Source organism: Pangasianodon hypophthalmus, chromosome 15, assembly GCF_027358585.1.
Source record: "Pangasianodon hypophthalmus isolate fPanHyp1 chromosome 15, fPanHyp1.pri, whole genome shotgun sequence".
NCBI classification, from domain to species: Eukaryota; Metazoa; Chordata; class Actinopteri; order Siluriformes; family Pangasiidae; genus Pangasianodon; species Pangasianodon hypophthalmus.
The window spans coordinates 21,287,419-21,314,851 of NC_069724.1; the positions used below are offsets into that span (position 1 = coordinate 21,287,419).

The window sequence follows — 27,433 nt, forward strand, 5'->3', positions numbered from 1 at the left end:
GATCACAAAGCATTTGTTTTGAACAGCAGGACGAATCTGATTCTGATGTCTCCATATTGAAAATTACAAACAATCAAATCCAATTTGTTTGTTCAGATCGTAGTTCTTTTTGTGTGCAGATCCATTTTTGTAGTTGTACAGTAATGACATGGTGCCTGGTACAGGGCAGGTGAAAGTTAGCCAGTTAATCTTCTACTAACATTTCGCTGTGGATTACATCTAGACATGTTTCTAACAGACTGGTGACTGGTGGTACAGTTATTTGACATTTTCTTTACCTCGGTTTTCATGCACTGCTAAAAATGATACATTTCCACCTTGGGCCCTGGGATGAATTCATTCTTATCAGGCAGATGAAGCATACTGCAAATAATAAAAAGCGTTTGAATTATTTTTGTACACATAAGCTCTGAACAAGCCCACTGAGGGCTCATGTGGATTTGTATATGTAGATTTACTTCCCTCCTGGCCCATGTGTAAACCCATGTTCACTTGGAATGCAAATAGCCCTGTTTTAACCCACGTGGGCCTCAAAATGGCTGGGAGGGTATGCGGTTTGGGACAAATCTTATCTTGTTCTTGTTGTCCCACACACCAAATGATGGAAGAACACATGAAATGCATTTTTTTAAAAAAAAAAAACACTTGTTTTTAATAAGACATGTTTATTTGAGTTGTGTGTTTTAAAAAAAAAGCCCAAACGCATTCGACTCCTTGTTGATAACAGAGGTCAGAGGACAATAGCCAGACTGGTTCAACCCCACAGGAACTCAGATAACCACTCTTTACAACCGTGCTGAACAGAAAAGCATCTCAGAATGCACACCATGGTGAACCTTGAGGCGGATGGGCAGCAACAGCAGAAGACCACATCAGGTTCCTCTCCTGTCAGCCGAGAACAGGAATGCGAGGCTTCAGTACACGGGTACAGATTCACCGAAGCTGGACAGCTGAAGACCGGAAAAACATTGTCTTTCTTTTTACAATCTTCTCCTTTGCAGTTTCAGTGAGTCTTTGCACAAAGCCTCACATTCCTGTTCGGGGCGGATGTTTGAGGTGACCTGTATCTGCATGATTTTATGCAATGCAATGCCAATGATTGGCTGCTTGGATAAATGTGTGAGGTGTACAGGTATTCCTTTTGAGTGATATTTTTAAAAAGTCATAATTCATATGACATCTGAATCTGGACAGCATTTCTATGCATTTAACATCTCTTTGTGTTTTTTTATTTTTTTGCCTCCAGGTTTTGGTGGGATAAGTACATTTTAGTGGAAGCTTTTCAGCTGGATAGAGCAGTGAAATGTGCAGAGTGCAGTTCGGGTGGCACTGAGGTGGTGGGATTGAGGCGGTTGTTTGGATGTGTTGCAATAGTTTGAGTGCTGAGTCAGGAGTGCCAACTCAGAGCTGCTGCTGTCGGTTCATTTCCTCCTCTTATTCCTCTGGCATTATTCAGCAGGCTCCGAGGTGATTCGGGGTTGCATGTGTGTGTGTGTGTGTGTGTGTGAGCGCTGGATTTTTCCACGTTGCTGTGTGGTGAACTTGTGTTTCCCCGCGCTGTGGCGCCGCGCACTGCGGGGGTCTGGACGCGGGATTTTGGGGGCTTCTCGTTTCTGGTCTGCTCACTGGAGCATTGCGCACAGCACACTTTTTTTTTTTCCTGTAAGCGGCTTGTTTATAAGAAGAATGAACACTGAAGCGGGACTGGAGACGGCGAGACTCGAGCGGTTTCGCGTGTAATGTGCATGTCGATGGATTTGTGTTGTCGAGCTTGATTGCGGAAAAAACCGTCTGATGGCAAAACGTGGCGCTTGAGGACGTGCTCACTAAGCTTCATGCTCTCAGCTCAGGGGACCATGTAAGTTAGACAAGGCATGACTATAAACCTGTGCTGCCTTGTATTATAATAATAATAATAATAATAATAATAATAATAATAATAACGAAATGACCCATTGGCACTGTCTTGTCATTCCTTCAATGACACAATGTGATGCAGTTGCATTGTGACAGAAATAGTTAATAATTAAGGCACAGCTATTTGGTCTTCTGTGTAAACCACATGACCGCCTGTTTTAATATGACTATAAGTTATCCAGCGCAGGACTCCGACAGTCACCGTTGTTGTCACTGTTGCCTCTATGCAGGTCTGTCCACATAGTGGCCCTGGGCAGCGAGTGTCCTGGGGGAGTGGGGACAGGCGAGGAGAATGCCGCTCCAGCACAGGTGCAAGGAGGGCTGCTGTGGAGCTACCTGGGCCGTGGAGCCAGAGAGCTGGACCCCACGTCCACCACTCCTTCCAGACACCCGCTGAACCCAGCCTTTATGGAGTACCAGTCTAGAGTGTTCGGAGATGTCCGAGTGATGGTGCGCGACTGTCCTAGCTGGGTGAGTCAGGCAGGGAGAGTGAGCGAGTGTGGCGTGTGGAGAAGTGAGTTAAAGAGCGAGTGATAGGTATAGTCTGGTGGATGTGTGAGGGAGTGAGCGAGTGAGTGGAAGGGTATGGTGTGGTGGAAAAGTAAGTGAGTGGGAAAGTGTGGTGTGGGATGAATGAGTGAGTGAGTGAGTATGGTGTGGTAAATAAGCGAGTGGGTGAGAGAGATGAGCAGCTAAGTGAGTAATTATGGTGTGGTGGATGAATGATTAAGTGAGTGAGTATCATATGGATAAGTGAGTGAGTGAGTATGGTGTGGTGGATGAGCGAGTGAGTGAGTGAGTATGGTGTGGTGGATGAATGATTAAGTGAGTGAGTATCATGTGGATAAGTGAGTGAGTGAGTATGGTGTGGTGGATGAATGATTAAGTGAGTGAGTATGGTGTGGTGGATGAATGATTAAGTGAGTGAGTATCATATGGATAAGTGAGTGAGTGAGTATGGTGTGGTGAATGAGCAAGTGAATAATTATGGTATGGTGGATGAGAGTGGGATTGAGCAATTATGGTGCGGTGGAGAATATGTGAGAGTGAATGAGTGTGTGTTGTGAGCAAGTATTGTGTGGTGGATGAATGAGTGAGTGAGTTTGTGTGGTGGATGAATGAGTGAGTGAGTATTGTGTGGTGGATGAATGAGTGAGTGAAAATTGTGTTGTGGATGAATGAGTGAGTGAATATGTTATGGTAGATGAATGAGTGAGTATTGTGTGGTGGATGAATGAGTGAGTGAATATGGTGTGGTGGATGAGTGAGCGATTGAGTATTGTATGGTGGAAGAATGAGTGAGTGAGTTTGTGTGGTGGATGAATGAGTGAGTGAGTGAGTGAGTATTGTGTGGTGGATGAATGAGTGAGTGAGTTTGTGTGGTGGATGAATGAGTGAGTGAGTTTGTGTGGTGGATGAATTGAGTGAGTGAATATTGTGTGGTGGATGAATGAGTGAGTGAATATTGTGTGGTGGATGAATGAGTGAGTGAATATTGTGTGGTGGATGAATGAGTGAGTGAGTTTGTGTGGTGGATGAATGAGTGAGTGAGTTTGTGTGATGGATGAATGAGTGAGTGAGTTTGTGTGATGGATGAGTGAGTGAGTGAGTGTGTGAGTTTGTGTGGTGGATGAATGAGTGAGTGAATGAGTGAGTGAGTATTGTGTGGTGGATGAATGAATGAGTGAGTTTGTATGGTGGATGAATGAGTGAGTGAGTTTGTGTGGTGGATGAATGAGTGAGTGAGTTTGTGTGATGGATGAATGAGTGAGTGAGTTTGTGTGATGGATGAGTGAGTGAGTGAGTGTGTGAGTTTGTGTGGTGGATGAATGAGTGAGTGAATGAGTGAGTGAGTATTGTGTGGTGGATGAATGAATGAGTGAGTTTGTATGGTGGATGAATGAGTGAGTGAGTATTGCGTGGTGGATGAGTGAGTGAGTGAGTATTGTGTGGTAGATGAATGAGTGAGTGAGTTTGTATGGTGGATGAATGAGTGAGTGAGTATTGCGTGGTGGATGAGTGAGTGAGTGAGTGAGTATTGTGTGGTAGATGAATGAGTGAGTGAGTTTGTATGGTGGATGAATGAGTGAGTGAGTATTGTGTGGTAGATGAATGAGTGAGTGAGTTTGTATGGTGGATGAATGAGTGAGTGAGTATTGTGTGGTGGATGAATGAGTGAGTGAGTTTGTATGGTGGATGAATGAGTGAGTGAGTATTGTGTGGTAGATGAATGAGTGAGTGAGTTTGTATGGTGGATGAATGAGTGAGTGAGTATTGTGTGGTGGATGAATGAGTGAGTGAGTATTGTGTGGTAGATGAATGAGTGAGTGAGTTTGTATGGTGGATGAATGAGTGAGTGAGTTTGTGTGGTGGATGAATTGAGTGAGTGAGTTTGTATGGTGGATGAATGAGTGAGTGAGTATTGTGTGGTGGATGAATGAATGAGTGAGTTTGTATGGTGGATGAATGAGTGAGTGAGTATTGCGTGGTGGATGAGTGAGTGAGTGAGTGAGTATTGTGTGGTAGATGAATGAGTGAGTGAGTATTGTATGGTGGATGAATGAGTGAGTGAGTTTGTGTGGTGTGCAAATTTTGTTTTAGAAAATTCATACACACATTTTCAAAATATATTATGCCATCAGTCACAAACATGAATTCAGAATACTTCTCCTATTAGAAATTCTTCAAAATGCGAAAACATTCAAATGTGTATATTTTGTTTTGAATTTGTACATTATGAAACTGTGAATAGGTTTGTGAACAGTAATATTTGTTCGAGGAGCTGTACTGTGGATGAGTAAATGAGAGATCAAGTGATTAAGATACTGAGGATGGAGGATTAAAAAGGCAGAATTAATGGGTTTGGAGGCTTTTGAGGGATTTTGGAGGAGACTTCTTCAGTCCATCACTGCAGCTTGTTAGACTCTTCAAGAGTTGTGTGTATGTGGGTTCTTTGAATGTGAAGATGTTTTGATGTTGGAAACCCTGCTGCAAAAATGCTCTTCTTTATGCTCTTTGTTCCTCATCTTGATTCTCCCCTCAGGACTTGCTGGACAGTGACTGGGCCAGCGTGCGGAGTGTTTTGGAGCAAGCTGATATTGTGGTCATTAAGTATTCCGTAAATGACAAGCTGGCCTTCCAGCAGGTCCGAAATGGCTACGCCCCTCGACTCCGCCCCCTCCTGCGTCACTGGGGCATGCCTGTCATCCTGGTAGCAGTCGGGGCGCGGCTTAACGGTGAGAGATGATTGGCTTCTGCTATTCTGCTGACTCTATGAGGTTTAAATTATCATGATGGTTCTGTCTCTTTGTCCAAAGTGTTGGGCTGTGCACGTATATCCCGAGGCCCTGCAGCTTAACATATTATTACGCTGTAAATTATTGTTTTGCAGGAGTGGCATCTTGCGTGTCTGCTCATGAATTTTTCATATTTGTCATACGCTAATCTGTTAAGGATTAGGGATCAAAGGCACGCTATACGTACCTGAGCGTGTTGGTGCCGAGGTTGTGCTTATGCTATTATATGGCGTTAATATACTTCTGCACTGCAGCTTAAAGGTGTCCTTCATGAGTCTTCAAGAACACACCAAAGGAGTACATTTTTAAAAATGAAATAAAAGGGGCTTAGGATGTACAGTGAATGCATTTCAATGTATAAAGGCACAGCATTGGCTTGGTTTTGTGTTGGTAAAAAAATTTATTTCCAGCATTTCAATCAACTAAAACTACTACAGGACTCTTAGCCAGACTTAATTAATTAACCAGTCACCCAAATTAACCCAGACTAACCCAGACTAACCTGGTCAAACAAAAACTAACTAAAAAAATCCCGCAAACTAACATAACGTCTTCGCTACCCTTTTGTTGGTTCCACACATTTTTTGCAAAATATTTCAGTGTTTCTGAATTGATGACTTGACCAACAACATGTATTATAAATATATGTTGTGTATGTTAAGAAAATTACATTATGTACTGTTTATGTAGTGTAATGTTACTTATAAGCTAATAGAGTCAAATACTGTGCATGCCACAGTGTGCTTCAAATAATAGACCAATTAATGGAAATTATTAGTTGTTGCAGCCCTGTTTGTGTGTTCTTAATTGATGGGAAGGTGGTACAAAATAATAAATAAGCAGAGTCATATGTCCCTCATCTGTGTTTTTTTTTCCAAAGGACAAAGTTTAAGTGAAGTTAAACACTGAATCCCCAAACTTTAGCACACTGTAATAGCTGAACCATTCAACACTGCAGTACAAAAGTCAATCTTATACCTGCTCTAATTTTAACTAGCAGTTTGCAGATGAAGTATTTGCACATTTTCAGAGGTAACCATTTAAACAGAATGCACCCAGCGCCATCAGCTTGAAGACTGAACTTGAATTAACTGAGCAGCAGCAGCTCTTTGTGTTCTCTATATGACCTTTAAATAAATAATCTATCAAGGTTTGATACTAATCCTCCACTGCAGTGCTGTTTACGCCGAAAGGCTAATAGTCTAGATTTAATGAGATGCCAGGTTAGTGCTAGACTTGAGGAAGGTCACTGTCCTTCATCTGCTAAACTTGGACAGTTGATGAATACTGAGGATGATGGGAAATCTGCAGTGTTTCCTATCAGTGTACGGCTGTAATAGGCCGAGAGCAGTCACACAACAGCGGCGTCACACACATACATATACATAACAGTGGTTAAATAGGGTAGAAGTGGAGCTCTGGCACGTCTGGTTTATGTGACTGCCAAACAGTGATGAGGTCCGGTGCTTTAATTTGATGGGAATGTAAATCATTCCTAATATAATTTTTGTGAAATTCGTTTAACTATTTAACATGATAAACTGCTCTGACAAACAACCCATAGCTTCACTCTCGCCACATATTCTCTCCTTCTAACATTCCATCCATGATTATTATATTTTTTGGCAGTGCAATTTTAAATGGCTTGATGAAGTGACACATCTTGTTCTGTCTTTCATGCATCCTAATGTTTTATGGTGTGTCAGTTTGATGCATAGATTAGCCTTCCTTTAAGGAATCTAGATGATCCCCATTGCTTCTTCATTGTTGTAACATTATAGCTAAATCAAACATTTATTTATTTATTTATTTATTTATTACTTTGCAAAAGGCTTAGGTGCACGCAAAGAAATGCTATAGAGAAAGATGCCTTCAAGAATAATGAAATTAAATGTTTCTACATTTAAAAAAAATACTATAAAGAGCAGTAAACAGTAGAAAAAGAAACCAAGTCAGTATTTGGTGTGATAACCCTTTGCTTTAAAAAAAGTAGTCTCAGGTACAGTTTGTGCAGTTTTATAAGGAAATTAGCTGTAAGTTTTACTGAGCATCTTTCAGAACCAGCCACGGTTCTTCTGGAGACTTTGACTGTTGCGCTTGCTTCTTATTTTTGCAGCAAAACCCAGCAGCCTTCTTTTTTTTTTTTTATTTTGTCTGAAAAGTGGTCTCTTATGTAACATGCTGCTTTCTTTGCTGACATACAAACCTGTTTTTGTACTGACTCAATAATGTAGAAGTCATAAAATAAAAATCTATTACAAAGTTTGTACTGAAAAAAAAAAGTAGAGTGCCTAAACTATTGCACAGTACTTTTTTTTTTAATGCAGGGTGCATGGAGCCAAGAGTTACATTCCTCACTGCATAGCTTTCCTATTAGATTCACTGTAGCTACTGAATAATTCATAGTAGTTACTGAGTAATAGGCTTTAAAATCAATAACAAACCAGGGGTTTATGGGTTAACAGCCAACTTGTAAGTATGTATAAGTATGTACTATAGATATAAATGCTTCTGTTTCCACATTGTTGGCACACATGAAAAACAATAACCTGCTAAATCTCAGTGTAGCTTCTGCACATAGACGAGTGGCAAATTAAAGGGAAAACCCAACATAATGTGTGTTAGTAAGGTGTTAGGCCACCATTAGCCTCCAGAACTGCTTCAATGCACCACAACACAGATTCTACAACTCTCCTGAGCTGTACTGGATGAATAAAACAACATTATTTCAAAAGCTTTTCTTTTCAGTTGGTGTTTTGGTGTTGGAGAGCGCTGTCTTACACAGCAACCCAAAATCTTTCACAGGTGTTCGATTGGGTTGAGATCTGGTGACTGTGAAGGCTTTAGCATATGATTTACATTATTTTCATCCTCATCAAAGTATTCAGTGAGCCCTCGTGCCATGTAGGTGAGGGCGGAGTCATCCTGGTAGAGACCACGCCCATCAGCATAGAAATCTTTCATCAACGCATAACGGTGATCAGTCAGAAGAGCTTTGTACTGAAGCAGAGCATCCAATCATGCAGTACTTTCTATGTCATGGATCACATGACTGTAGTGTGTGGTGTAAATCAGGCAGCGTTTCAATTTTAATGTGTCGTATAGCAACAAGCCTTAGTGACTTTAAGCGTGGTGTGATAGTTGCCATAAGGTGTGCCAATTTTAGCATCTCCCAAACATTTTTTTTTGCGTGTAGACAGAAAAAGCTTGTGGATTAGATCGCACCACTTATCAGACTTTGTTTCCAATAGCAGCCAAAGACAATGCCACAGTGTTTTCAGCCAGGAACAAGTGGGCAAAAAACCATCAAAACTGGACCATTAAAAACTCCACTCTACAGTATAGCGATGTACAATCCAGGCAAAATGATGTCCAACATTTCTTACATAACCTTATTTTAGCGTTATTAATTATTTGAGAAATACTGTTCAGAACGTAACTTAGTTTATTCATTGATTTGGTGTGGTCAATAAATAAACATCTGCAATCTTTGTACGCAGACAAAAGAGCATCTTTGTTTTGATTACCTGATTTGGACTGGGACTTTGCTGCAATCTATTACTGATCACACGGCCATTATTTGACTGCTAAAGTCTTCTCTAGTGCACTATTTGGGCTTGGGGATAAACCAAAAGCTAAATACAATATTTTTTAAGTTGAGGAAAAGCCCTTGGAGATGGAACTGATCGTTTCAGTACGTTTCTTTATTATACATATATTAAAAATATAATTCCTTTGCCTGTGTTTCCATTCTTAACCCCCTCTCTTAGTCTCAGGGATAAAGTTATTGAATGTTATATGGATGCTGTTTCCTCTGCCTCTTTGGTCCATGGACTATAAAAGCTTAATTCTGTTAATTAATTAATTAATTAATAGTGTTATATTTATGTATTGATGTCTAGCCTCGAATGGCATTCCATAGTTTATTTGAGTCTTTTTATAGCCCAAAATATAAATTTCAGCATGACATATTGTGGTTTCATCAAACTGTCAGACACTGGCTCTGGACTCAATACTGCTCCTCGCTCGAGCCGATATTACACAAGATAAATGGGCTTAAGTTCAAGGTCAGAATCGCACATAACTACGACACGGCTTTTTTGTTTTGGCAAACTCCTCACTACACGCACATAACTCAGCTCTGAATACTGAACACAGCTACTTTCTCTAAAATAAATACAGTTTCATCCCTTGACATATTATTGTGACAAAACCCAGACATTGTCCTGTAACATCCTTCACTTATTTTGCATCCAGCCTTCCATCTGGCGCATGCCTCTATTTCCATCACTTGCAGAAATTTTAGTAGGAAGTCTACTTCTGTACCTGTACTGCCTAATTTGCCTTTCAAATAACGGCCCTGGATGTTTTGTGCCTACTTAAGTATTAAAAGTATTCCTGATGAAGACGCTCTGAGATATATTTGGTATAATCTGGAACTGGAAAATCCTCAGTGCAGAATTTCACTGAGCTTCATCTCAGGATTGTCAGATTGAGTTCAAGATCTTTTAAGATCTTTCTCACCTTAACTGTCTACAAGATCTATCCCTCACTCAAGTGGAAGTGAGCTGCCAATTATTTCTTCCTCCCGCCTTTTGTCTCTCCCTCTCACTGTATCTCTCTCCTTACTTTCTCTCCTTGTTGTTGTTTATTTTCTTCCCTTGGGTCCTCCCTTCCCCTCCCATTTCTTATCCCCCTCCTCCTTGCTGTCTGCCTTTCCATCTCTTCTTCTTCCCTCTCCTGCTCCCTCTCTTCACACACACACACACACACACACACACAGACTCATGCTTGTATCAGGTGATTTATATTCGGGGTGGCACTGTGACGCAACTGATTCTCCTGTCTCATATGTTTGCATGTTTGCAAGTCCCAAGATGTCATGTGTTTTCACAAGTAGAGATGTGTTAGCCTTCATCAGTGTATGGGCGAGATGTTCTTAGAACCTTGGATTTGCACATAAAATTAATTCAATATGACCAGTGCTGTATGCAGATGAGATTCTGCTTATATGTGTCTCATTTCTGTCGCTGGTTGTCACTGCATCCAGATGAAGGGCCGCCATGCACATGTCCCCTGTGTGCGTCCGACTGGAGCACTTGCGTTCCTCACGGCGAGGGGCTCCAGCTGTCCCGAGACCTGGGCGCCACCTACCTGGAGTTACCTTCGCTCAATAACTTCTTTGTCGGTCGCTACTTTGGCAGTGTGGTGAGTATCGTTATATGCCAGCCAGTATAATGCATTTATGATTGTGTATATGAGTACATGAATACTGAATATTTAGCATTCAAATGCATTTGATTCTTAAGCTTTTAATTTTATACTGAAAGATACATTGCACTGATTGATGAATTGATAAACTGATAAATTAAATTGTCACTTTGATAACATTTGTCAAGATAAGAAAAATGACAAGGAAACAAAATCATAAACACTATACACCATAAACTGTAATGCTTTCAGGCTTTTAGTGATTTACTGACAATAATGTTTTTGTGAACGATATTTAACTCAATCTTACATTTCTTTTTTCTCTAATATGTCCACCATGTTCAATTTTTCCACGCAAGACTTTTCACTCAGACCTATACAATATTTCATTTCAGCCTCTCTAACACAGTTTTCTATATACGCTCACTACAAAGGGTGCAACTTAATGCTATTGTGGAACCTATGTGGTTCACTGCATACCCAACAGAACAGCATTGGAGATTCAGTCACAGAAAAAATGGAACACCAAGAAGTGCCTGTCTGATATTGTTAACTTCTTACATTTATGATAGATATTTAATAATTTTTCTTCTATAATTAGAAAATTGGTACATAAACCACTTGCTGTAAATGACATGTATTTATTCGAACCCTTTTCCTACATCAAAAGATGTAAGAAAACCTCTTATTGGATAGAGTAATATTGGGCACCTAAAACAGAACACGGGACTGTAGACATTTAGACATGTATTTTCACCTTAGGATATGTAAATATTCTGTAAATCTGAATAGTTATCAAACACTGAAATGCGTTCTGACAGCCCTAAAGCAAACACTGTCTGTGTGTGCTCATTTAGCTTGAATACTTCATGATTCAGTGTCTGAAGCAGAAAGCCAAAGAGAGACCTGACAAGAGGCGGGGTCACCGGTTTAATGAGCCCCGCCCTCCACACTTGGACCAACCAGGTATGAATATGAATATGGAAATACTGTATGTACACTACATCTTACACTGCTGACAGGTTGTGTATGTTCATATGGAGCTATTATAGAAAAAACAATCCATTACATGACATAGAATAGAATAGAATAGAATAGAATAGAATAGAAAAAACAGTAGAATAATAGAATGGAATACTGGAATAATACAACAGAATAACTGTATTGTCACTATAGAAGTACAGTGAAATTTGGTTTGCATGTAGAATAAAACAGAATAGAATAAAATAACAAAATGTAATAACAGAATAGAACAGAATAAAATAGAATGGAATAGAATAACCTAGACTAAAACAGAATAAAATAGAATAGAATAGAATAACCTAGACTAAAACAGAATAAAATAGAATGGAATAACAAGAATACAACAGTAGAATAGAAGAGAATAATTGAGTAAAGCAGAATAGAACAGAAAAAAATAGAATAGCTGTATTGTCACTGTAAAATTATATGTAAAAGAATACAATAAGAGTAGAAGAGAATAATGAATAGAATGGAATAATAGAATAGATAAATAGAACAGAATGAAATAGAAGAGAACAAAATAGAATGGGATAATGGAATAGAATATGAATGTGGTTTAACAATAGAATAGAATAGAATAGCGTCATTATACAAGTACAATGAAATTTGTAAATAAAATAAAATAACAGAGTATTAAAAAAGAACAGAACAGAACAGAATAGAATAGAATAGAGTAGAATAGAACAGAATAGAATAGAATAGAATAACTGTATTGCCACTGTACAAGTACAATGAAATTTGATTTGTGTGTGCCGGTAACTGATGTCAACATACAAAATGACTAACTATTATTAATCATATTTCTATTCTTTTGTATATAAGCACTTTTTAAAAATAATTTTTAATACAGTACCAGCATGTTCAATATCTCTGAACTGTTACTTCAGAGGTGTGATAGCAGTAGTGTTGTATTTAAACACATAGCGATGGCTCACTGTAGTAGTAGAGTAAAAACGAGGTAAAAGTGGTGCTCACAACACGTTCCCTTGTTCCTTGAGCGTTTTTCAAAAGTGTTACTCCTTTTATTCTACTTAACTGATGTTCAATGCCGACATGTAGGTTATATTTACTAACACATAGTGAGAAAGCAACCAGTAATGTAACTAATACTGAAGCCTAGACTGAGCTGTAAAAGAAGATTTATTGTGTGTAAATGGCTAATTTGGCTTCTTTGATTTAAAAGGTGGCATATTGCAAGCAATGCGAGGACTCAAGCTGTCGATTTAATCAAAATGCACATTTCTCGGCTCCGTTGTTAAAATGATTTGCATTTTGTTGATGAGTACTGTGGACTTCAGTCAATGTAAAATATATTTAATAATAATAAAACATTAATTTATGTATTTAAAGGGTTTGTCGTGAGCAGTCGTTGCTGTAACCTGCAAGTGGTTCGTTTGTGTTGTGTCAGTACCTGTAACATGTTTATGGTCTAAAATGTGTTAGTTGATTAGATCTGATGTGATACTGATCCACTGTTTACGGCTCTGACCCTGATATTTTAATGACTCAGAATGTGTAAGTGTACACAAAGAAATATGAGAACATTATTAAAGTATGAGTGTCATAGTATTAGTTTATAGACTGCAAGCCAGAAGAAAAAAAAACACCTGAGATTGGAGCCAAATGCTTTCGGGTAGTTTGTTGAAGCTGGTCCAACACCACTTAACTCTTTTTATGGAGCCTAGGACATTAAATATTAAGGCTACAGTATCCTAGAAAGCCCTGCCAAAATCAGATGGTGCTAGAAACTGATGTGATGATTTATCAAAAGCATGCTTACTGCACATCTGAGTAGCAATTTGATGTTATCTCGACTAGCCCTTCTGTACAAATACTGACTTCTTTATGCTTTCTTAACCTCAAGCCCTCTTTCTATTTTACACGTTTCTAATCCTCCACACCCTATTACACTCGTTCACCCTTCACTTGCCTATCTTATCTTTTTCTTGTCCTCCCTTGACATTTTCATCCCTCTTGTTTCCTCTTTCTCTCTGCTTCCACTCGCATTAACTCAACCCTCACTGAAATCTCTCTTTTTTTCCCGCTTTCTACTTCCTCCCTTGCTAATTTATATGCATCACCCCACCATCCTTTCATCTCTGTGCTGTCTTGCAGCGCGTCTTCCTCCGGTGCGAGTGGAGGAGTCCAGCTTCTCTCAGGACCTGCAGTGGTTGCTGGAGCGTGGCGCGCAGTTTGCTGATGTGGTCTTTTATGCCGGGGATTCTGGGAAGGAGCTGGGATGGGCGCATGCAGCTGTGTTAAGTGCTGTTAGCCCCTATTTCAAGCAGCTGCTGGTGGGGAGGCAGGCGTGGGAGAGGCCCATGTCCCGATGTGCCTGCCGGGAGAGAGACAGCCCCCACTCTCTGCTGTCCACTTGGGATGGTGGTTTGGATGACCTGACCCGGACAGAAGGGCATCTACCTGGGCAAATGTCCCGGCTAGTGGTGAAGGACCCACTGCTGTGTATATGCATGTGGGAGACGCTGATGTTTCTCTACAGAGGTGAGCACATGCAAATACTTGAAATTATATGGATGGGTCTCCACCACTATCAGGACATTATGTGCAGATTTGTTTCATAGCAGCTGCATGGCAGAGAGTTGTTGCTGCTTTTTCTCTTTCTTCATTGCTTACATAAGAGAAGGTTTTAAATGACAGAGACCTTGAAAAAGCACCATGAAAAAGCACCATAAAAAAGCACACTTTGCTCCTGTCCATTTTTCTAGCAACTGACTAGCTTCTAATATTATGAAATCAACTACAGTTAAGACATCAGTGACAGCAAATCCAAGAGCAGAGGGGCATGATGGCTTAGTGGAAAGCCCGTTTGCCTCGCACCTCCAGGGTTGTGGGTTTGAATCCCACCTCTGCCCTGTGTGTGGAGTTTGCATGTTTACCCCGTGCTTTGGGGGTTTCCTCCAGGTACTCTGGTTTCCTCCCCCAGTCCAAACATATGTGTTGTGGGGTGATTAGCATTTCCGAATTGTCTGTTGTGTGTGTGATTGTGCCCTGCAACGGATTGGCACCCCGTACAGGGTGTACCCTGTCTTGTGCCCCAAGTTCCCTGGAATAGGCTCCCCGTGAACCTGTGTAGGATAAGCAGTATGGAAAATGGATGGATAGATGGAGTGAGAGCAACCTAGAGTTGTTTACAAGCTAGCTTTTATGAGTCTGAGTCAAATCATGAGTCGTCCACTATGAGTCAGCGTCAAGTCCCAAACTCTCAAATCAACATTTGTGTCCCAGTGAATTTATGAGTCTTAAATTATTCAGATAAAATACAGCAATATATTGCTGCCGTTGGTGAAAACTGTAAGATAAACTGACAAGATGCAACATGGTACCGTATTTTCTTATGGTACTTTATTTTAATACTTAGGCATAACCACAGCTTGCTGCATTAACTAGCCCTATTCAGAGCACTAACTTGTGTTAAATTGTTAAACCTTTTCAAGTTACTGGTTGTGTCAGTTATTTTGTCACCCTGTTTTGATGCAGCTGCTTTTTTCTTATTTCAGTATCTTTGTATCTAAAGGAAACAACTTCCTCAGTCATGAGTCATAAGCTTTGAAGTCTGAATCGAGTTGTGAGAAATAAGCTTTTAAATCCTAATTGTGAGTGACAAGCTTTGAAATCCTATTCGAGTTTTCGTAAATCGTAAGTTTTGAAGTTGATTTGAGTTGCACATCATAAGTTTTAAAGTTCAAATCAAGTTGTGAGTCATATGCTTTGAAGTCTGAGTCGAATTATGAGTCATAAGCTTTGAAGTCGGAGTCGAGTTTCAGTCATAAGCTTTGAAGTCTGAGTCAAATTTGAGTCACAAGCTGAGTCAAATTATAAGCTTTGAAATCCAGTTGAGTTGTCTCGCTTTGAAATCAGAGTCAAGTCAGGAGTCATAAGATTTGAACACTAAGTCAATTTCCAAGTCATAAGCTTTGAAGTCTGAGTTGAGTTGTGAGTAATAAGCTTTAAAATCTGAGTCATTTTATGAGTCTTAACCTTTAAGTCGAAGTCAGTAATTTAGGGACTTGAGTGCAAATTGAGTTGCAAGTCTGAGACTCAGGTCCCCATTTCTGACAGCACAACTTTTATTTCTCTTCTTGCCTCTGTCATTCTGTATATTCTTAAAGAGACTCTCTGTTATATCTAGTACAATCAATAACTCCCTATCGAACGATGCAAATTCGAATGTCTAATCTACAACAGGTGACAAGACAGGTTAGATAAGGCCTTGAAAAAACTGAATTACATTAAAGCTTACATTAAATACTTACAAAGAATTCAGTCTTAAAACTAGTCACATTGGTCGATCATATAATCACGTAGAAGATGTACTCTCTGCAGGACCAAAATCCTGCACCGCTCCGATCAATGTTGTTAAAAAGTTTGAAAGCAGATTTTCTATTGTTTTCAGTTGAGGCGTAGCCTTAATTAATGCATTCTGTACAAATGTTAATTATTTCATAGCCATGCTGAACTTAGTCAATAGTGGATAAATGGGAAAGGAAATTGGCATTGTTTTAAGGTGCATTAGTTAAAAGACGCATCCTGAGATTTTCACAGCGGGGAGTCGTTTGCCACTAAATCACTGTTCTAAAAGTAAAAATACCACTGGCAAGCCTCCCTTATCTCCTCCATGCCATGCCCGGATTTTTCTTTTGTGTTTCAGCAGAAGGACTTTTTTTTTTTTCGAGGCACTGTTTCATTACTGGGAACATTCTATATGGCTGCTTGTGTGTGTGTGCATGTGTGTGTGAGTGTGTGTGTGAGCGTGCACGTGAGATTCACAGCACTCTGTGTACATGTGATAGTACTCCTGTAACCTGGGGCTGTAAGGCTGATTAGCATGGTCCAGAGGAGAGAAACACAAACATAAACATACTGCAAAGGGGAGAGGGCGGTAGAAAGAAAGAGAGGATGGAGGAAAGGGGTAAAATTCTGATATGGAGAGAAAGGAAGAGGAGAGAAAGAGAGAGGGATTGGGGGTGCAGAGAGAGAGAGAGAGAGAGAGACGTGTCTTCATGTGGGATGTGTTGCGTCTATAGATGTGTGGTGCTGAATGCATAATTGTGATTTCATGCTCACATTAGCTGTATATAAGCCATGGCTAGAAATCTGTCCCAGAATCCAAGATCAAGGAGAGGAAATATCTAATATCGCTGCTATAAATCGTTAATGATCAGGGATTGAGTTGATTGCAGCTCAATCAGAGCTAGAGTCTGGGTTTATGACCGGCAGAATTGAAAGACACATTCATCAGTGTTACGACACGTGTAGCTGTGAGAAGGTGAGAGTCATACCAATGCGATTCAGCCTGCACTGATATATAGTGTCATTGTGCACAGGCTCTTTGTATTCTTTGCTTCAAGGGCAGTGAAAACGCTCTGAAACCCTGCAGTTGGACAGAAAAATCCTTCCACACTGCAAACAAACACGACGAGCCTAAAATGACAATAAGGGCAATATGGGATGCGATAAACATTCCTGACAGGTTGTTGTTCTAATGATTGTCAGTGATAGGGGGTAAAAGGCAAAATCTGCTGCAGCCAGCACAAGCGGCATAAAAATTATGATCAAGCACTTTTTATTCAACATATTATTAAAGCTGTCATACATATGAGGAGCCCAACAGCTTCGCAGTAAGCAGTTATTTCATATATAGCCAGGATACAAGGTTCAGACTAATTTGAGAGTCTAGACAGCCAAATCATGATGCAATGAAGTATGTTAATAGATTGGTGCAAGCAAATGTGTGTGTTTCCACACAGGGGCCTGGGAGTGGGAGTTTTTGGAGGAGGCTTTGGCTGAGAAGCTCAAGAACCCTTTAGCAGTGGCCCAGCTGATGGATCGAATACGCTCGTTTGTTGGGAGAGAAAAGGTAACAGGAATGAACTTACTAGAACAAGTAGATTTGCGAGGAGCTCTGGGCAGCAATGCTGAAATTTTTCTGCTGTATAGTGCATTAAGGCATATTATGGTAAAAATCTGTAATCCCACATTTTGGCATTATTTTCTTATAAAAATACACTAGCTAGCTTTTGTACTGGACAGTACAACACAGCAATTTTCAGTAGCAGAAGGGCTAAAAGCTTGTATCTATCAGTAGCTCGACAACAAAACTATTAGGGTTGAACAATGCATTGTATCACAAGGTCTCATCTATGGAATTCTAAGAACGATGTTGGGAACTAGTAGCCATTATAAAAGGCAGATAGGCAACTGCATTCATGATTTCTAATTTTTTAAGTGTTTCAAGTCTGTAATGCCCTAGTGGGTTCATGCTGTCTTTACTCCGAATACAAGATGTGGTAAAAGGTTTAGTTCAAACATTAAACATGAACTTATGGTCCTGCCATCTGTCCTTTTGTGTAATTTGTACCTGGACTGAACAATATATGCTCACTCGGTATAGTCACATGACACGACTGTCAGTGATAGGCTGCATGAATCTACAGTCTGTGCTAGAAAGAAATCAGCCCAAGCCTCACTTCTTCATATCATTCTGTGTATTTTTCTTATGACCATTGGTCGTGCTGTTCCACAAACATCCAAATTAATCCACTTTCAGACATTTGTTTACTGCACTGAATCCGATGTGGATACCAAAAATAAAACCTTAAGGCTTAGTGCTGCTAGATCATTTATACCAACCATCCCTGGTAGTGAGTAATAACATTCCCTTGGAGCAAAAAAAAACCACATAAAACGCACAAAAATTGGAAAACTGTTTACTCAGCTGAAGTAAATGTAAATCAGATCTTTTTACTACTATTGTTCATAATTCCTGGTATGAACCAATTCCTGGTATGAACCAGTTCATAATTCCTGGTATTCCAGCCTCACCTGGAAAAGGTGAACATCCCACAACCTTTAAAAAACGTCTCCCATTTTCATTAGAGGGAGTGGGAGTACGGATATTTTCGTACTAGAAAAGAAAACAGATATTTTTCTGCTAGAAAAGCGCAACAATAAGATGATTGCTAGCTGCCATTTTCTTTGTGCAGGCCCTCAGGGACACGGCTACTCCGCGCTCCCAGCCTGGTCCTCAAACACTGGGAAACATCTTCAACTCCCCTCTCTACTCTGATGTCATTTTTATGGTGCAAGGCAAGTTCCTCAGTTTATTTTTCATATACACATACCCATGCTGTACATACTGTATTTCCTGGACAATAAGAAGATTTTTTTTTGCCCTTGCTGCAACTTAAAAATCAGCAAAAATGTGTGTTATCATTTGTACATTAGCCTAATTATAATATCAGGACATAATCAGCACATGTTGTGGATCCTGGATTTTTTTTTTTTTTTGTAATATGACAAAATCAGGAGAACTGAGCATAGAACCACCTTGATGGATCTAAACTGTCCACTGAGTAATTCCTTTTCCCTACATAAAGCCCTTGATTTCAGACTCGAACCATGGAAATTAGTGTAATTAATAGAGACTATTGTTCCAAAGTGGGAAAGTGGGAAACATATGGTTACTCAGAGGTATTTTTCATGAGCGAGGAAGAGGAACATCTGCAATAATTAACAGTGTTTTGTTTTGTTTTTACACAGAAGATATATAGTCTTCTTGTATGTGATTCTGGTCTAGTATCTTATATTTTATGTTGCAAGTATTTGTGATCATACTAAAAGGTATATATAAATTGTGGTTAGTATAAAGCACGACTGTGAGATAATATTATTTTTTATTTTCTATTCGTCCAGCCCATTTGTTAGCAGGCGTACTACTCCAACAGTTATGGGAAGGATTTGGGAACATGAAATTGAAAAAAAAAAAAAACAATGCTGCACTGGCGGAAATTAGAATTATCTCAGCATTGGACTAACAAAAAAAACCTTCTAAATTAAATAAGTTTTCAGCAATACACAGTACAAGATAATGACTTCTTCATAAGGATGTACTTACAGACATTTTTCAGGCCAAGCAGTGGGATTAAGATAAGAACTGGAGGAAAAGCTTACACTCAGGAAAAAATACAGCATGAAATGAAGCAACACTGAACAAAACGAGCCAAAAACTTAACTAAACTACACTGATAGAGGTTTCTGAAGTAGCATTTTAGAGGCATTTCATACATTTTGTAAAATAAATATGCTTGGAACATTAAGTATTAAGAATTAAGAATAAAACATGACAGATGCTTATTCCTCTTACAGTATATGACAGCAATTTGCATACGAGATTCAATACACAGGCTGGCAGCAACAATCTAGGATAATCCATAAACAAAGTCCAAATAGGCAAAGGTCAAAACCAGGAAGTAGGAAAAAAAACAGAACTCGGAAAATAAGACTCTAGGAAAGATACTATTACTAACTAATTAAGGACTAAACACAGAACAGGTGAACACAATCAGGCAACAAACCAGTGACAGGACAGAGACAAAAACAGAAACAAAAGCACATGGCGACATGAGAACACGATGTGCGCTGAGAGGGAATTCATGACAACATCACTGTGTTATAATGCCACTTATACATAAGCAGAAAGTGTTTTTTGATGGGGTTGGAGACATCTTCTACCACAACTTACTGTCCAGAAAATACCATATACACATGTATAGCATTCAGTTCATGTCGGTGTATGTTATGGGCTTTTCAGGGAGTGTCCTGCCTGCACACAGAGCCGTGCTTGTTGCTCGCTGTGATGTCATGGCGGCCATGTTCAGCGGCAAGTATGCAGAAGCCCGGAGCCGAGTAGTACCCATACACGGGGTCTCCTCCGACACCTTCCTCGCCTTCCTGGAGTATCTCTACACAGACAGCTGCTGTCCAGGTCAATCTGCACCCTCTGCTTTTATTTTGATCCTCTTGTCTTGGATCATTGCATCCTCAGTTTCTAAGTGTGGAGGCTTCTATAAAAGGTTCAAACCAGAAAATCTTTTTTTCTTCTATCTGACAAACACATCCTCAGACTGAATTAAATAAAGGATGCTTAACTTGTCTTTATTGTACCACTTGTTCCATCATAGCGGGGCGTTGATGGATGTTGATGGATGTTGTACTTCTTGTACTGAACATAGCAGGCAGCAAATATTCTTTCATAGAAAACTGATTCAGATTTGATTGCCAGTAGATGAATATGAGCACCAGTACAATGTGACACAGGGGTCCGACAGCTGCCAGGATGACTGATGGCAGAAAAAAAGAGAAGCTGGAGATGATTGACAGACGCATGTGTGTGTATGTGTGTCTGCATGTTTAGCCAGTGTGTTGCAGGCTATGGCGGTACTCGTCTGTGCAGAGATGTACCAAGTGAAGCGTCTGCAGCACCTCTGTGAGGTGTGTGTGTGTGCGTATTTGCAGAGCATGCCCAGCCGGGAGCTGGCCTCCACCAGCATCAGTGTGATCCGGTTACTGAGGAGAGCAAAGGTGGGTTCAACCCTACTTCTGAACTCCTTAATTAACATCCTGCTGCAAGAATTGCATTAGTGGCACTATGGCCACTGCATTTGTAGCATATGTCTGATTACTACGGATAATAATTTCAACACATTAAAAAATTATTTCAGCACATAAGAAACTTGCATATCATTTAAGTGTCACGGAGGTCTAAGAGCACTTGTGGATTTGTACTGATAAACACTTAAAGTCTGTGACTATATAACATAAATTTACTACAATTGCTACACTTTTACAACAAAAGACTTAGGATGAGAAAAACAAAATCACAGGGTGACCAGCGGAAATTTGGTCTAGTGCATTATTTTGATAAACTGTAAGTGGATTTCTAATGAAACCTGGGTTATTAAAAAAACGTGGTTGCCGTCAGCCAATCAGCGTTCAGCAGGGATGAGCAGTATGTTCATCTACGGTCTCTTTAGTGTTGTGTGCAACATGGCAAGAACTGGCCACAGGGGGCGCTACTTGTGAAAAGTGCTTGGACCCCACACATCGCTACTTTCGGCTATATTCTATATTGATGATTATACAGATGCTTACTTGCTGGATTCTGACATCAATTTTTTTTTTTCATAACTTACGCTAAGCATTACTAAAAGTGATCATTTTACCTGCCGGTAGTTAAGTGACCCAAAAAGAACATAAAACAGAAAAAAGCACAGAAACACGTCTAAACCATTGTGCTCATCAAGAAACCCACATTCTATGAATAATCAAATAAGAAACATTACACATTCCCAACTCTTTTGCCTTGTAAACTGGGCTGGCATGACCTGTGTTTGCATACTCGAACATGATTGGCTCTTATACTTTATGATGCAATAACACTTGCCAGTCATGTGTGCAGCATTAACTCAGACTTTCCAGTAAGATCTTCCAGGGGCATGACTTAACAGAATGCTGTCTTCTATTTATTTTTTCACATAGTCAGTCTTTCCCCCTGTTGCATCACTGTAGGAATAGCTGTGACAGTATGTTTCAACCACTTCTTCCCTCTTCACACAGTGTCACAATGCTGACCAGCTGTATGTCTGGCTCCTGCACTTCATTGCCAATAACTACCTGATCTTCAGCCACAAACCTGACTTCCTGGAGCTATCAGGTGAGCTGTCTGAGACCGTCTGTAAAGCTGTTCTGTTAATTACTACAAATAAGGTGTCCTTGTCTAAAAAAAATCTGACCAAATGCCCTGAACAGATGTTAAAGTACATAAACCCTTATACATCACCATATGCTAGTCATGACACAACAAGAAATGCTAATGCAGGTTGAACCCCGGGGCATTCTGCTGTGTTGTGAATAATAATTCAAGGCAGAATAGTATAGGCAACTCTTAAAGTACCCCTGAATTTAAGATGGGATTTATGAAATGGTTAATTCCTCCTGAGGATGGTACTCCTCACAGCTCCAGGGTCCACTGTTCGATCCTGAGCGAGGACGCCTGGGGCACAGTCTGCCTAAGAGTTGATGTTCTTTATTTTTAGCAATATCTTTAAGAATATAACATTGTTTTAATACTGATCTATTAAAATGTGTATCATATGATCATTGAGTAATAAAACACAACATTGTGTGGAGTTACTGTTACCACCCTGAAGTTTTCCTATAACAGTAAATCCCAAAATGCTTTGTTCCTTTTATACCACAACCATTTTTTCAATTATTAATTTTTTTAATTTATTTTTAATAATAAATTTAATAATATTCAATATTAATGAATGTCACATCATATTTTTTATATATTTAATGCTGTGGAACATCCATTAAACAAGTTAGTTCCTGTTATTACTCTAACCAGTCAATTTTTTCTCTCTTGACGTTAATAAGACAAAAACAAGACAAGCATTTTGTCATGTTACTGAGAAACCATTAAGAGCAAAGTCCTCTGTCTAGAAGACTTTCCTGTGTCAGATAACTTAAAGTTATGGCTTTACCTGACACCAGAGGCTCCTTCCAATAAATGTCTCCTTACGGAAAGCTGCACCATATCAAAAATTATTTGATTTCATTTGTTAAATACTGTTTTTAAATTCATTTATTAGTTTTAGATTATTCCATCAAACGATTCCCTGTGTAAGTTGTTACTATAGAAACAGTAATGTATTAGAACAAGCACATTAAAATATACAAGACTTTCTGGTAACGATAGTCATGAGTTTGGATTTTAATACAGAAATTTTTTGTTTTGATATTGGGCTGGTTTTTGGGTTTGTATTAAATGTATTAAACCATTTGGCTGGCTTTGTCACGCTGGCTACACATGCACACTTTTTTGTGTTTAGGTCTGCAAATAGCTGTACTGTGCAGCCAGTCATATTTTCATACAGGTACAAAGAGGCACTACACACTTTTTTTATTCTTCACACATTATTTTTTTATTTTTTTTTACTGATTTCTAACATGTTCAGGGGTACTTTAACAGACATTTCAATGTATTTCAACCCATAACATTTAACATAAAACAGATCATTAAAAAAATAGATGCAAAAGATGGCTTCTGTCTTACAGGAGATCCATGACAACATGCAAGTGCTATACATTAATGCAGGTTTATCATCATGTACTGTCTCAATGTGTTTTAGCAGTTAATATTATAGAAAGAGCATAAGGTATATGGTGAACAGGCATTGCGTGGGTATTGGCGGGGTGAGGGGGTGTTGCTGTGTCTTCTTCATGGTCACAGTGCTGCTGTTGGACAGAGGAGGAGCGGGAGCAGGTGGAGCGGCTGCGCTGGCCCTCCAGAGGCTACCTGCAGGAGCTCAGCGAGTACCAGCAACGCAGACGGCAGCTGCGCAAGTCCCGCTGCAGCATCATGTGACCTCCCGGAGTTGCCGCCCTGAAGATGATGACAGAAGGACACGAGAAAGAGGAAAGATGAGTCACAAACATGAAATATGCAGGCAGCGCAATTCTGCCGGACAGCTGGATTATGGCTTTAAAAACTTAGACCTTTGATCCTGTGACATTAGCACACAGTCATGTGATCTCAGAGACCCCGCGTGGACACTGTGGCCACAGACGTACTGTGTTTCTCTTGGTGCCCTATGACACGGATCTGGCTTTGTGTACACACAGATAAACTGTTCCTCCAAAAGGAGACTATTTACTACAACAACTGTGGACACGACACTAAGTGAGTGGACGTGAAGGAGGATCTAAAACCTGGAAGCAGAATATGGAGCTAAAATCATGCCATTAGAAATTTCCATTTGAACAAATATTAAATCCGATTAAATTCGATTTAAATTGGATTTGGAATAGAGTGTGAATACTGAGGTTTGTAAAGTAAGGCTCAAGATAAATTTCAAGCTTGAGGAAATACAATTACAAGGTTTGAAATTTACAATGATGTATATAATCTAAATGTCCAGATTTATAATATAACATAATCATAAAGTCTTCTCAAAGTTCTATGAGTCATTCACATTCTTTGCTTTGCTTTCATAGTAACGTCCCAGTAACATGCAGGAAAATTTGTTCAAAATCATTTTTGTCGCGAAACTAGTGCATTTACTGATAAGGTCCAAACAATGAAGTGTTGAAATCAGTTATAACTATATACGAAATATGATCATTACTAACTTCCTGGAGTTGCCAGATTTTGTCATGTATACAGCACAGATTAATAAACAGGATTAAACTATAAAAACTACCCGATTATCAGGTTATTCAGTACATCTATATTATTATTATTCAGGTCGAGAAGAGCTTGTGTTAAAGAAAACACACAGGAGGCAATTTGAATGTTATGACGTGCTCTCCTGTGGTGGATTTACTGAGAGGTTGTGATACATTACCAGGTTCATACATCATGAACCCTTCGTTTAAAAAGAAAACTGATTATTGACTGACTCATAGGGTGAGCTCTCTCATTATCAGATTATGTAAGTACCTGTAAGTTGCATTACTCAGCTAAATCTATTGACATATCACTAATGATCCTATAGCAAACCTGTCTAAATTCATTTATTCATCTCCAGTAGCCTCTTTATCCTGGTCATGGGTTGCGGAGGATCTATCCCACGAACACTGGGAATACAAGGTGGGAATACACCCTGGATGGGACACCAGTTCATCACAGGGCATCACACAGACATTTACACACATATTCACCATTTAGAGTAATCAATCCACCTACTGGCATGTTTCTGGCAGTAGGATGGAACCCACACAGGGAACCCAAGCTCAGGATGGACCCCTGGATCCTGGCACTAATTCCTAGTCTCCTCAAGCATGAAATTTAGCTTCACACTTTGCATCACACCTTTACAAACCCTTTAAATTCATCTTCAGTTCACAGCTCAATTTCAAATATGATCAAATTCAAAGCAATATTCAAACTGTAATTTCTGATGGCATGATTCGAACTCAGTCGAAGCTGGAATATATTCCCAAAGTGTTAAACAGGGTAGGGTCAAACACATCCTCTCCAGAGATGTTTCTCACATCCTCATGGTCTGCCATGGTCTCTTCATGGTGAGAATTTCTTTGATCCGTGATTACTCTTGCAGAACTTCAAATATTTATTTTTTTGCCATGAGATTATAATTTTACGGCGATGCTAACTATTTTTATAACATGTACATCCGAGATTTTTATTTGGGGGAAATATGTATGTATGTATTATGTATCCAGCATGTGGATTGTTAAGTGCAGTCAGTGTGTTGGATTTAGAGCCTGTTTCTGGCTGTCTGTAGTCTAGTGCAGTTCTGTCGATCTTCATCTCAAAATGAATAAAGGCATTTTAGAAGGATCCAGATGTGGAGCGCACTCTGAGCTCTAGTCTGTGTCTAACCAAGACAAAGCAGCCGCATCAGCGGGTGCTGCCCTGGGCTGCAATGTATTTTTTATCTTATGAAGAGCTGAGCGCTGCGAGAGAAGAATGAGTGAGTGAGCGAGTGAGTGACTGAGAGAGATGAAGAAGCACACAATATTTATGTTTTGATATATGTGTGTGTGTGTGTGTGTGTGTGTGTGTGTGTGTGTGTGTGTGGCTTACTTGTTACTGCAGTGCTCCGATTTTCTGCAGCATGCCTTTTAGTTTTCCACTTCTGTCAAGCTCTTCCACGTCGCTGCCTCCTCCGATACACTCCTCGCCTATAAACACACGCGGCACCTGCGCACCACAATAACAACACCGTACCAGACAATTAGTTCCACACACCTGGAACAGCTGGCTTACTTTTTTAAAGCAGTCATTCATCCAAAAATGACACTTGCACTTCCACACATTTCCCTCTTACCCCACGCATATTTTGATCAGCGAAACACTTTTTTGGTGTGTGATGTTTGCTTCTAGTTTTCCACCAGAGCTACAATGCTGATTTAGTGAACAAATAAGTGATGTGTGTAGCCTCTAGTGTATCACTGTGCAAATTCATTACCCACTAACCTCCAACCACACTGAGTTGTTTAGTATCTTAAACAGTTTGGCTTATGATACTGTATACACACTTATATATTTTAAAGAAACTGAAAAAAAAATGACAACACAGAGCTCAACACTGGAGCAGCCATATTGAAAAAGAATGAATTTCTTTCTCAGCAAATTTGCAGCTTTCAAATTTACAAACTTTACAGATGAATGGATTTTTTCTAAGCACTAATTCAGTATTATTATTTAGTTCCAACTTGATTTGTTGGAATTTTTTTACATGAACTTATTTTTTTCTATTTTTTTTAAACTGTTTATGCACAGAGGGTAATCCTTAGCCAAATACAAATAATAAAAAATAATCCTAACATGTAGATAAAAATATTACTGTGGGTAAATAAACATGATTTATGATTTTTTTTCCACAAATGTTTATTTTCACCTCTCTATTGACTGTGCATTCTTTAAAGGGGCGTGGCCTCATCGCTTCCGCTACAAAGTTTAAAACAAAGCGAAATACATTTAAAAATGAGATTTTAGAAAGTTTTTGAATGTTCAGAAATGCGTTAGGGTTATACTGCGGAAACCTGTGAGAGCAGAAACGTGTAAAGTGTCTCAGGAAAGTGGAAAAAACAGTAAAAAGCTACAGTTGAGCAGTCACTCACGGTCCTAGCGCCTGTAACGCGCTGGAAATAATCCTGAATGGCGGCCATGTTGTCTCGAGCGCTGATGTCAATGAAGTCTAAATGCCCGGATTTGAAGCTGTACTTGGACAGCACGTCTTTAGCGAGCACACAGTAAGGACACGAAGGTTTCAGAAAAACAACCACTTTGTCTCCTTTAATCTGGGCTGTGACAAACTCCTGAGCCATGATATCAGTCACCCTGTAGAGCACAACTTCTCAAGAAGACTAAACACCACTGTTCAACAACAACCGCAGTCCTGAGGGGGCCGTGTCCCAAATAGCACTACATGTAGTGCACTAGTAGGAAATGAGCCGTTCTTTCATGCGCCCTCTTTTATGTAAAGTCCAGGGAGTTAATTTGGGACTTAGTCCTGTTGCTTAAGGAGTGACCGATGTATGTTCTGTCTGTGTACTTCCTCTTCCTCTTCCCAGTGTTGCTCTGTTCCTGTCCTCAAAAAAACAAGTTCCTGTTCTCGCTTATGTTCTAGAAGAAATAGTCAACTCCATCAATTTCT

General features: G+C 39.6%; 2 protein-coding genes across 3 annotated transcripts; one reads left to right on the top strand and one right to left on the bottom strand.

Annotated features, from left to right (window-relative positions):
* The first annotated feature begins 1,316 nt into the window (after positions 1–1,316).
* Positions 1,317–25,611, top strand: rhobtb3 (Rho related BTB domain containing 3). Of its 2 annotated transcripts, XM_053240275.1 has the most exons (12): positions 1,319–1,858; positions 2,148–2,388; positions 4,961–5,153; positions 10,264–10,421; positions 11,282–11,390; positions 13,563–13,949; positions 17,216–17,325; positions 18,452–18,558; positions 20,063–20,232; positions 20,662–20,828; positions 21,864–21,960; positions 23,141–25,611. In XM_053240275.1, the coding sequence occupies exons 1-12, from the start codon at positions 1,836–1,838 to the stop codon at positions 23,248–23,250; spliced, it is 1,872 nt and encodes a 623-aa protein (XP_053096250.1). In that variant the 5' UTR covers positions 1,319–1,835; the 3' UTR covers positions 23,251–25,611. The 2 variants fall into 2 exon arrangements, with proteins under 2 accessions (XP_053096249.1, XP_053096250.1); XM_053240274.1 differs by having other exon boundaries at positions 1,317–1,858; positions 21,864–25,611.
* glrx (glutaredoxin (thioltransferase)) lies at positions 23,207–27,209 on the bottom strand. Its single transcript, XM_026928947.3, has 3 exons — positions 26,898–27,209; positions 25,858–25,974; positions 23,207–23,694 (listed from the first exon to the last, which is right to left on the bottom strand). The coding sequence occupies exons 1-2, from the start codon at positions 27,102–27,104 to the stop codon at positions 25,861–25,863; spliced, it is 321 nt and encodes a 106-aa protein (XP_026784748.1). The 5' UTR covers positions 27,105–27,209; the 3' UTR covers positions 23,207–23,694; positions 25,858–25,860.
* Positions 27,210–27,433: the final 224 nt, after the last annotated feature.

Excerpts from the sequence above, each read along its gene's own strand:
- rhobtb3 (XM_053240274.1), top strand. The coding sequence starts at position 1,836 with ATGCTCTCAGCTCAGGGGACCAT. Across the intron at positions 5,154-10,263 it reads AGTCGGGGCGCGGCTTAACG|ATGAAGGGCCGCCATGCACA; the intron begins GTGAGAGATGAT and ends CACTGCATCCAG. Across the intron at positions 20,829-21,863 it reads GGTTACTGAGGAGAGCAAAG|TGTCACAATGCTGACCAGCT; the intron begins GTGGGTTCAACC and ends CTCTTCACACAG.
- glrx (XM_026928947.3), bottom strand. The coding sequence starts at position 27,104 with ATGGCTCAGGAGTTTGTCACAGCCCAGATTAAAGGAGACAAAGTGGTT. Across the intron at positions 25,975-26,897 it reads GCGTTACAGGCGCTAGGACC|GTGCCGCGTGTGTTTATAGG; the intron begins GTGAGTGACTGC and ends TGTGGTGCGCAG.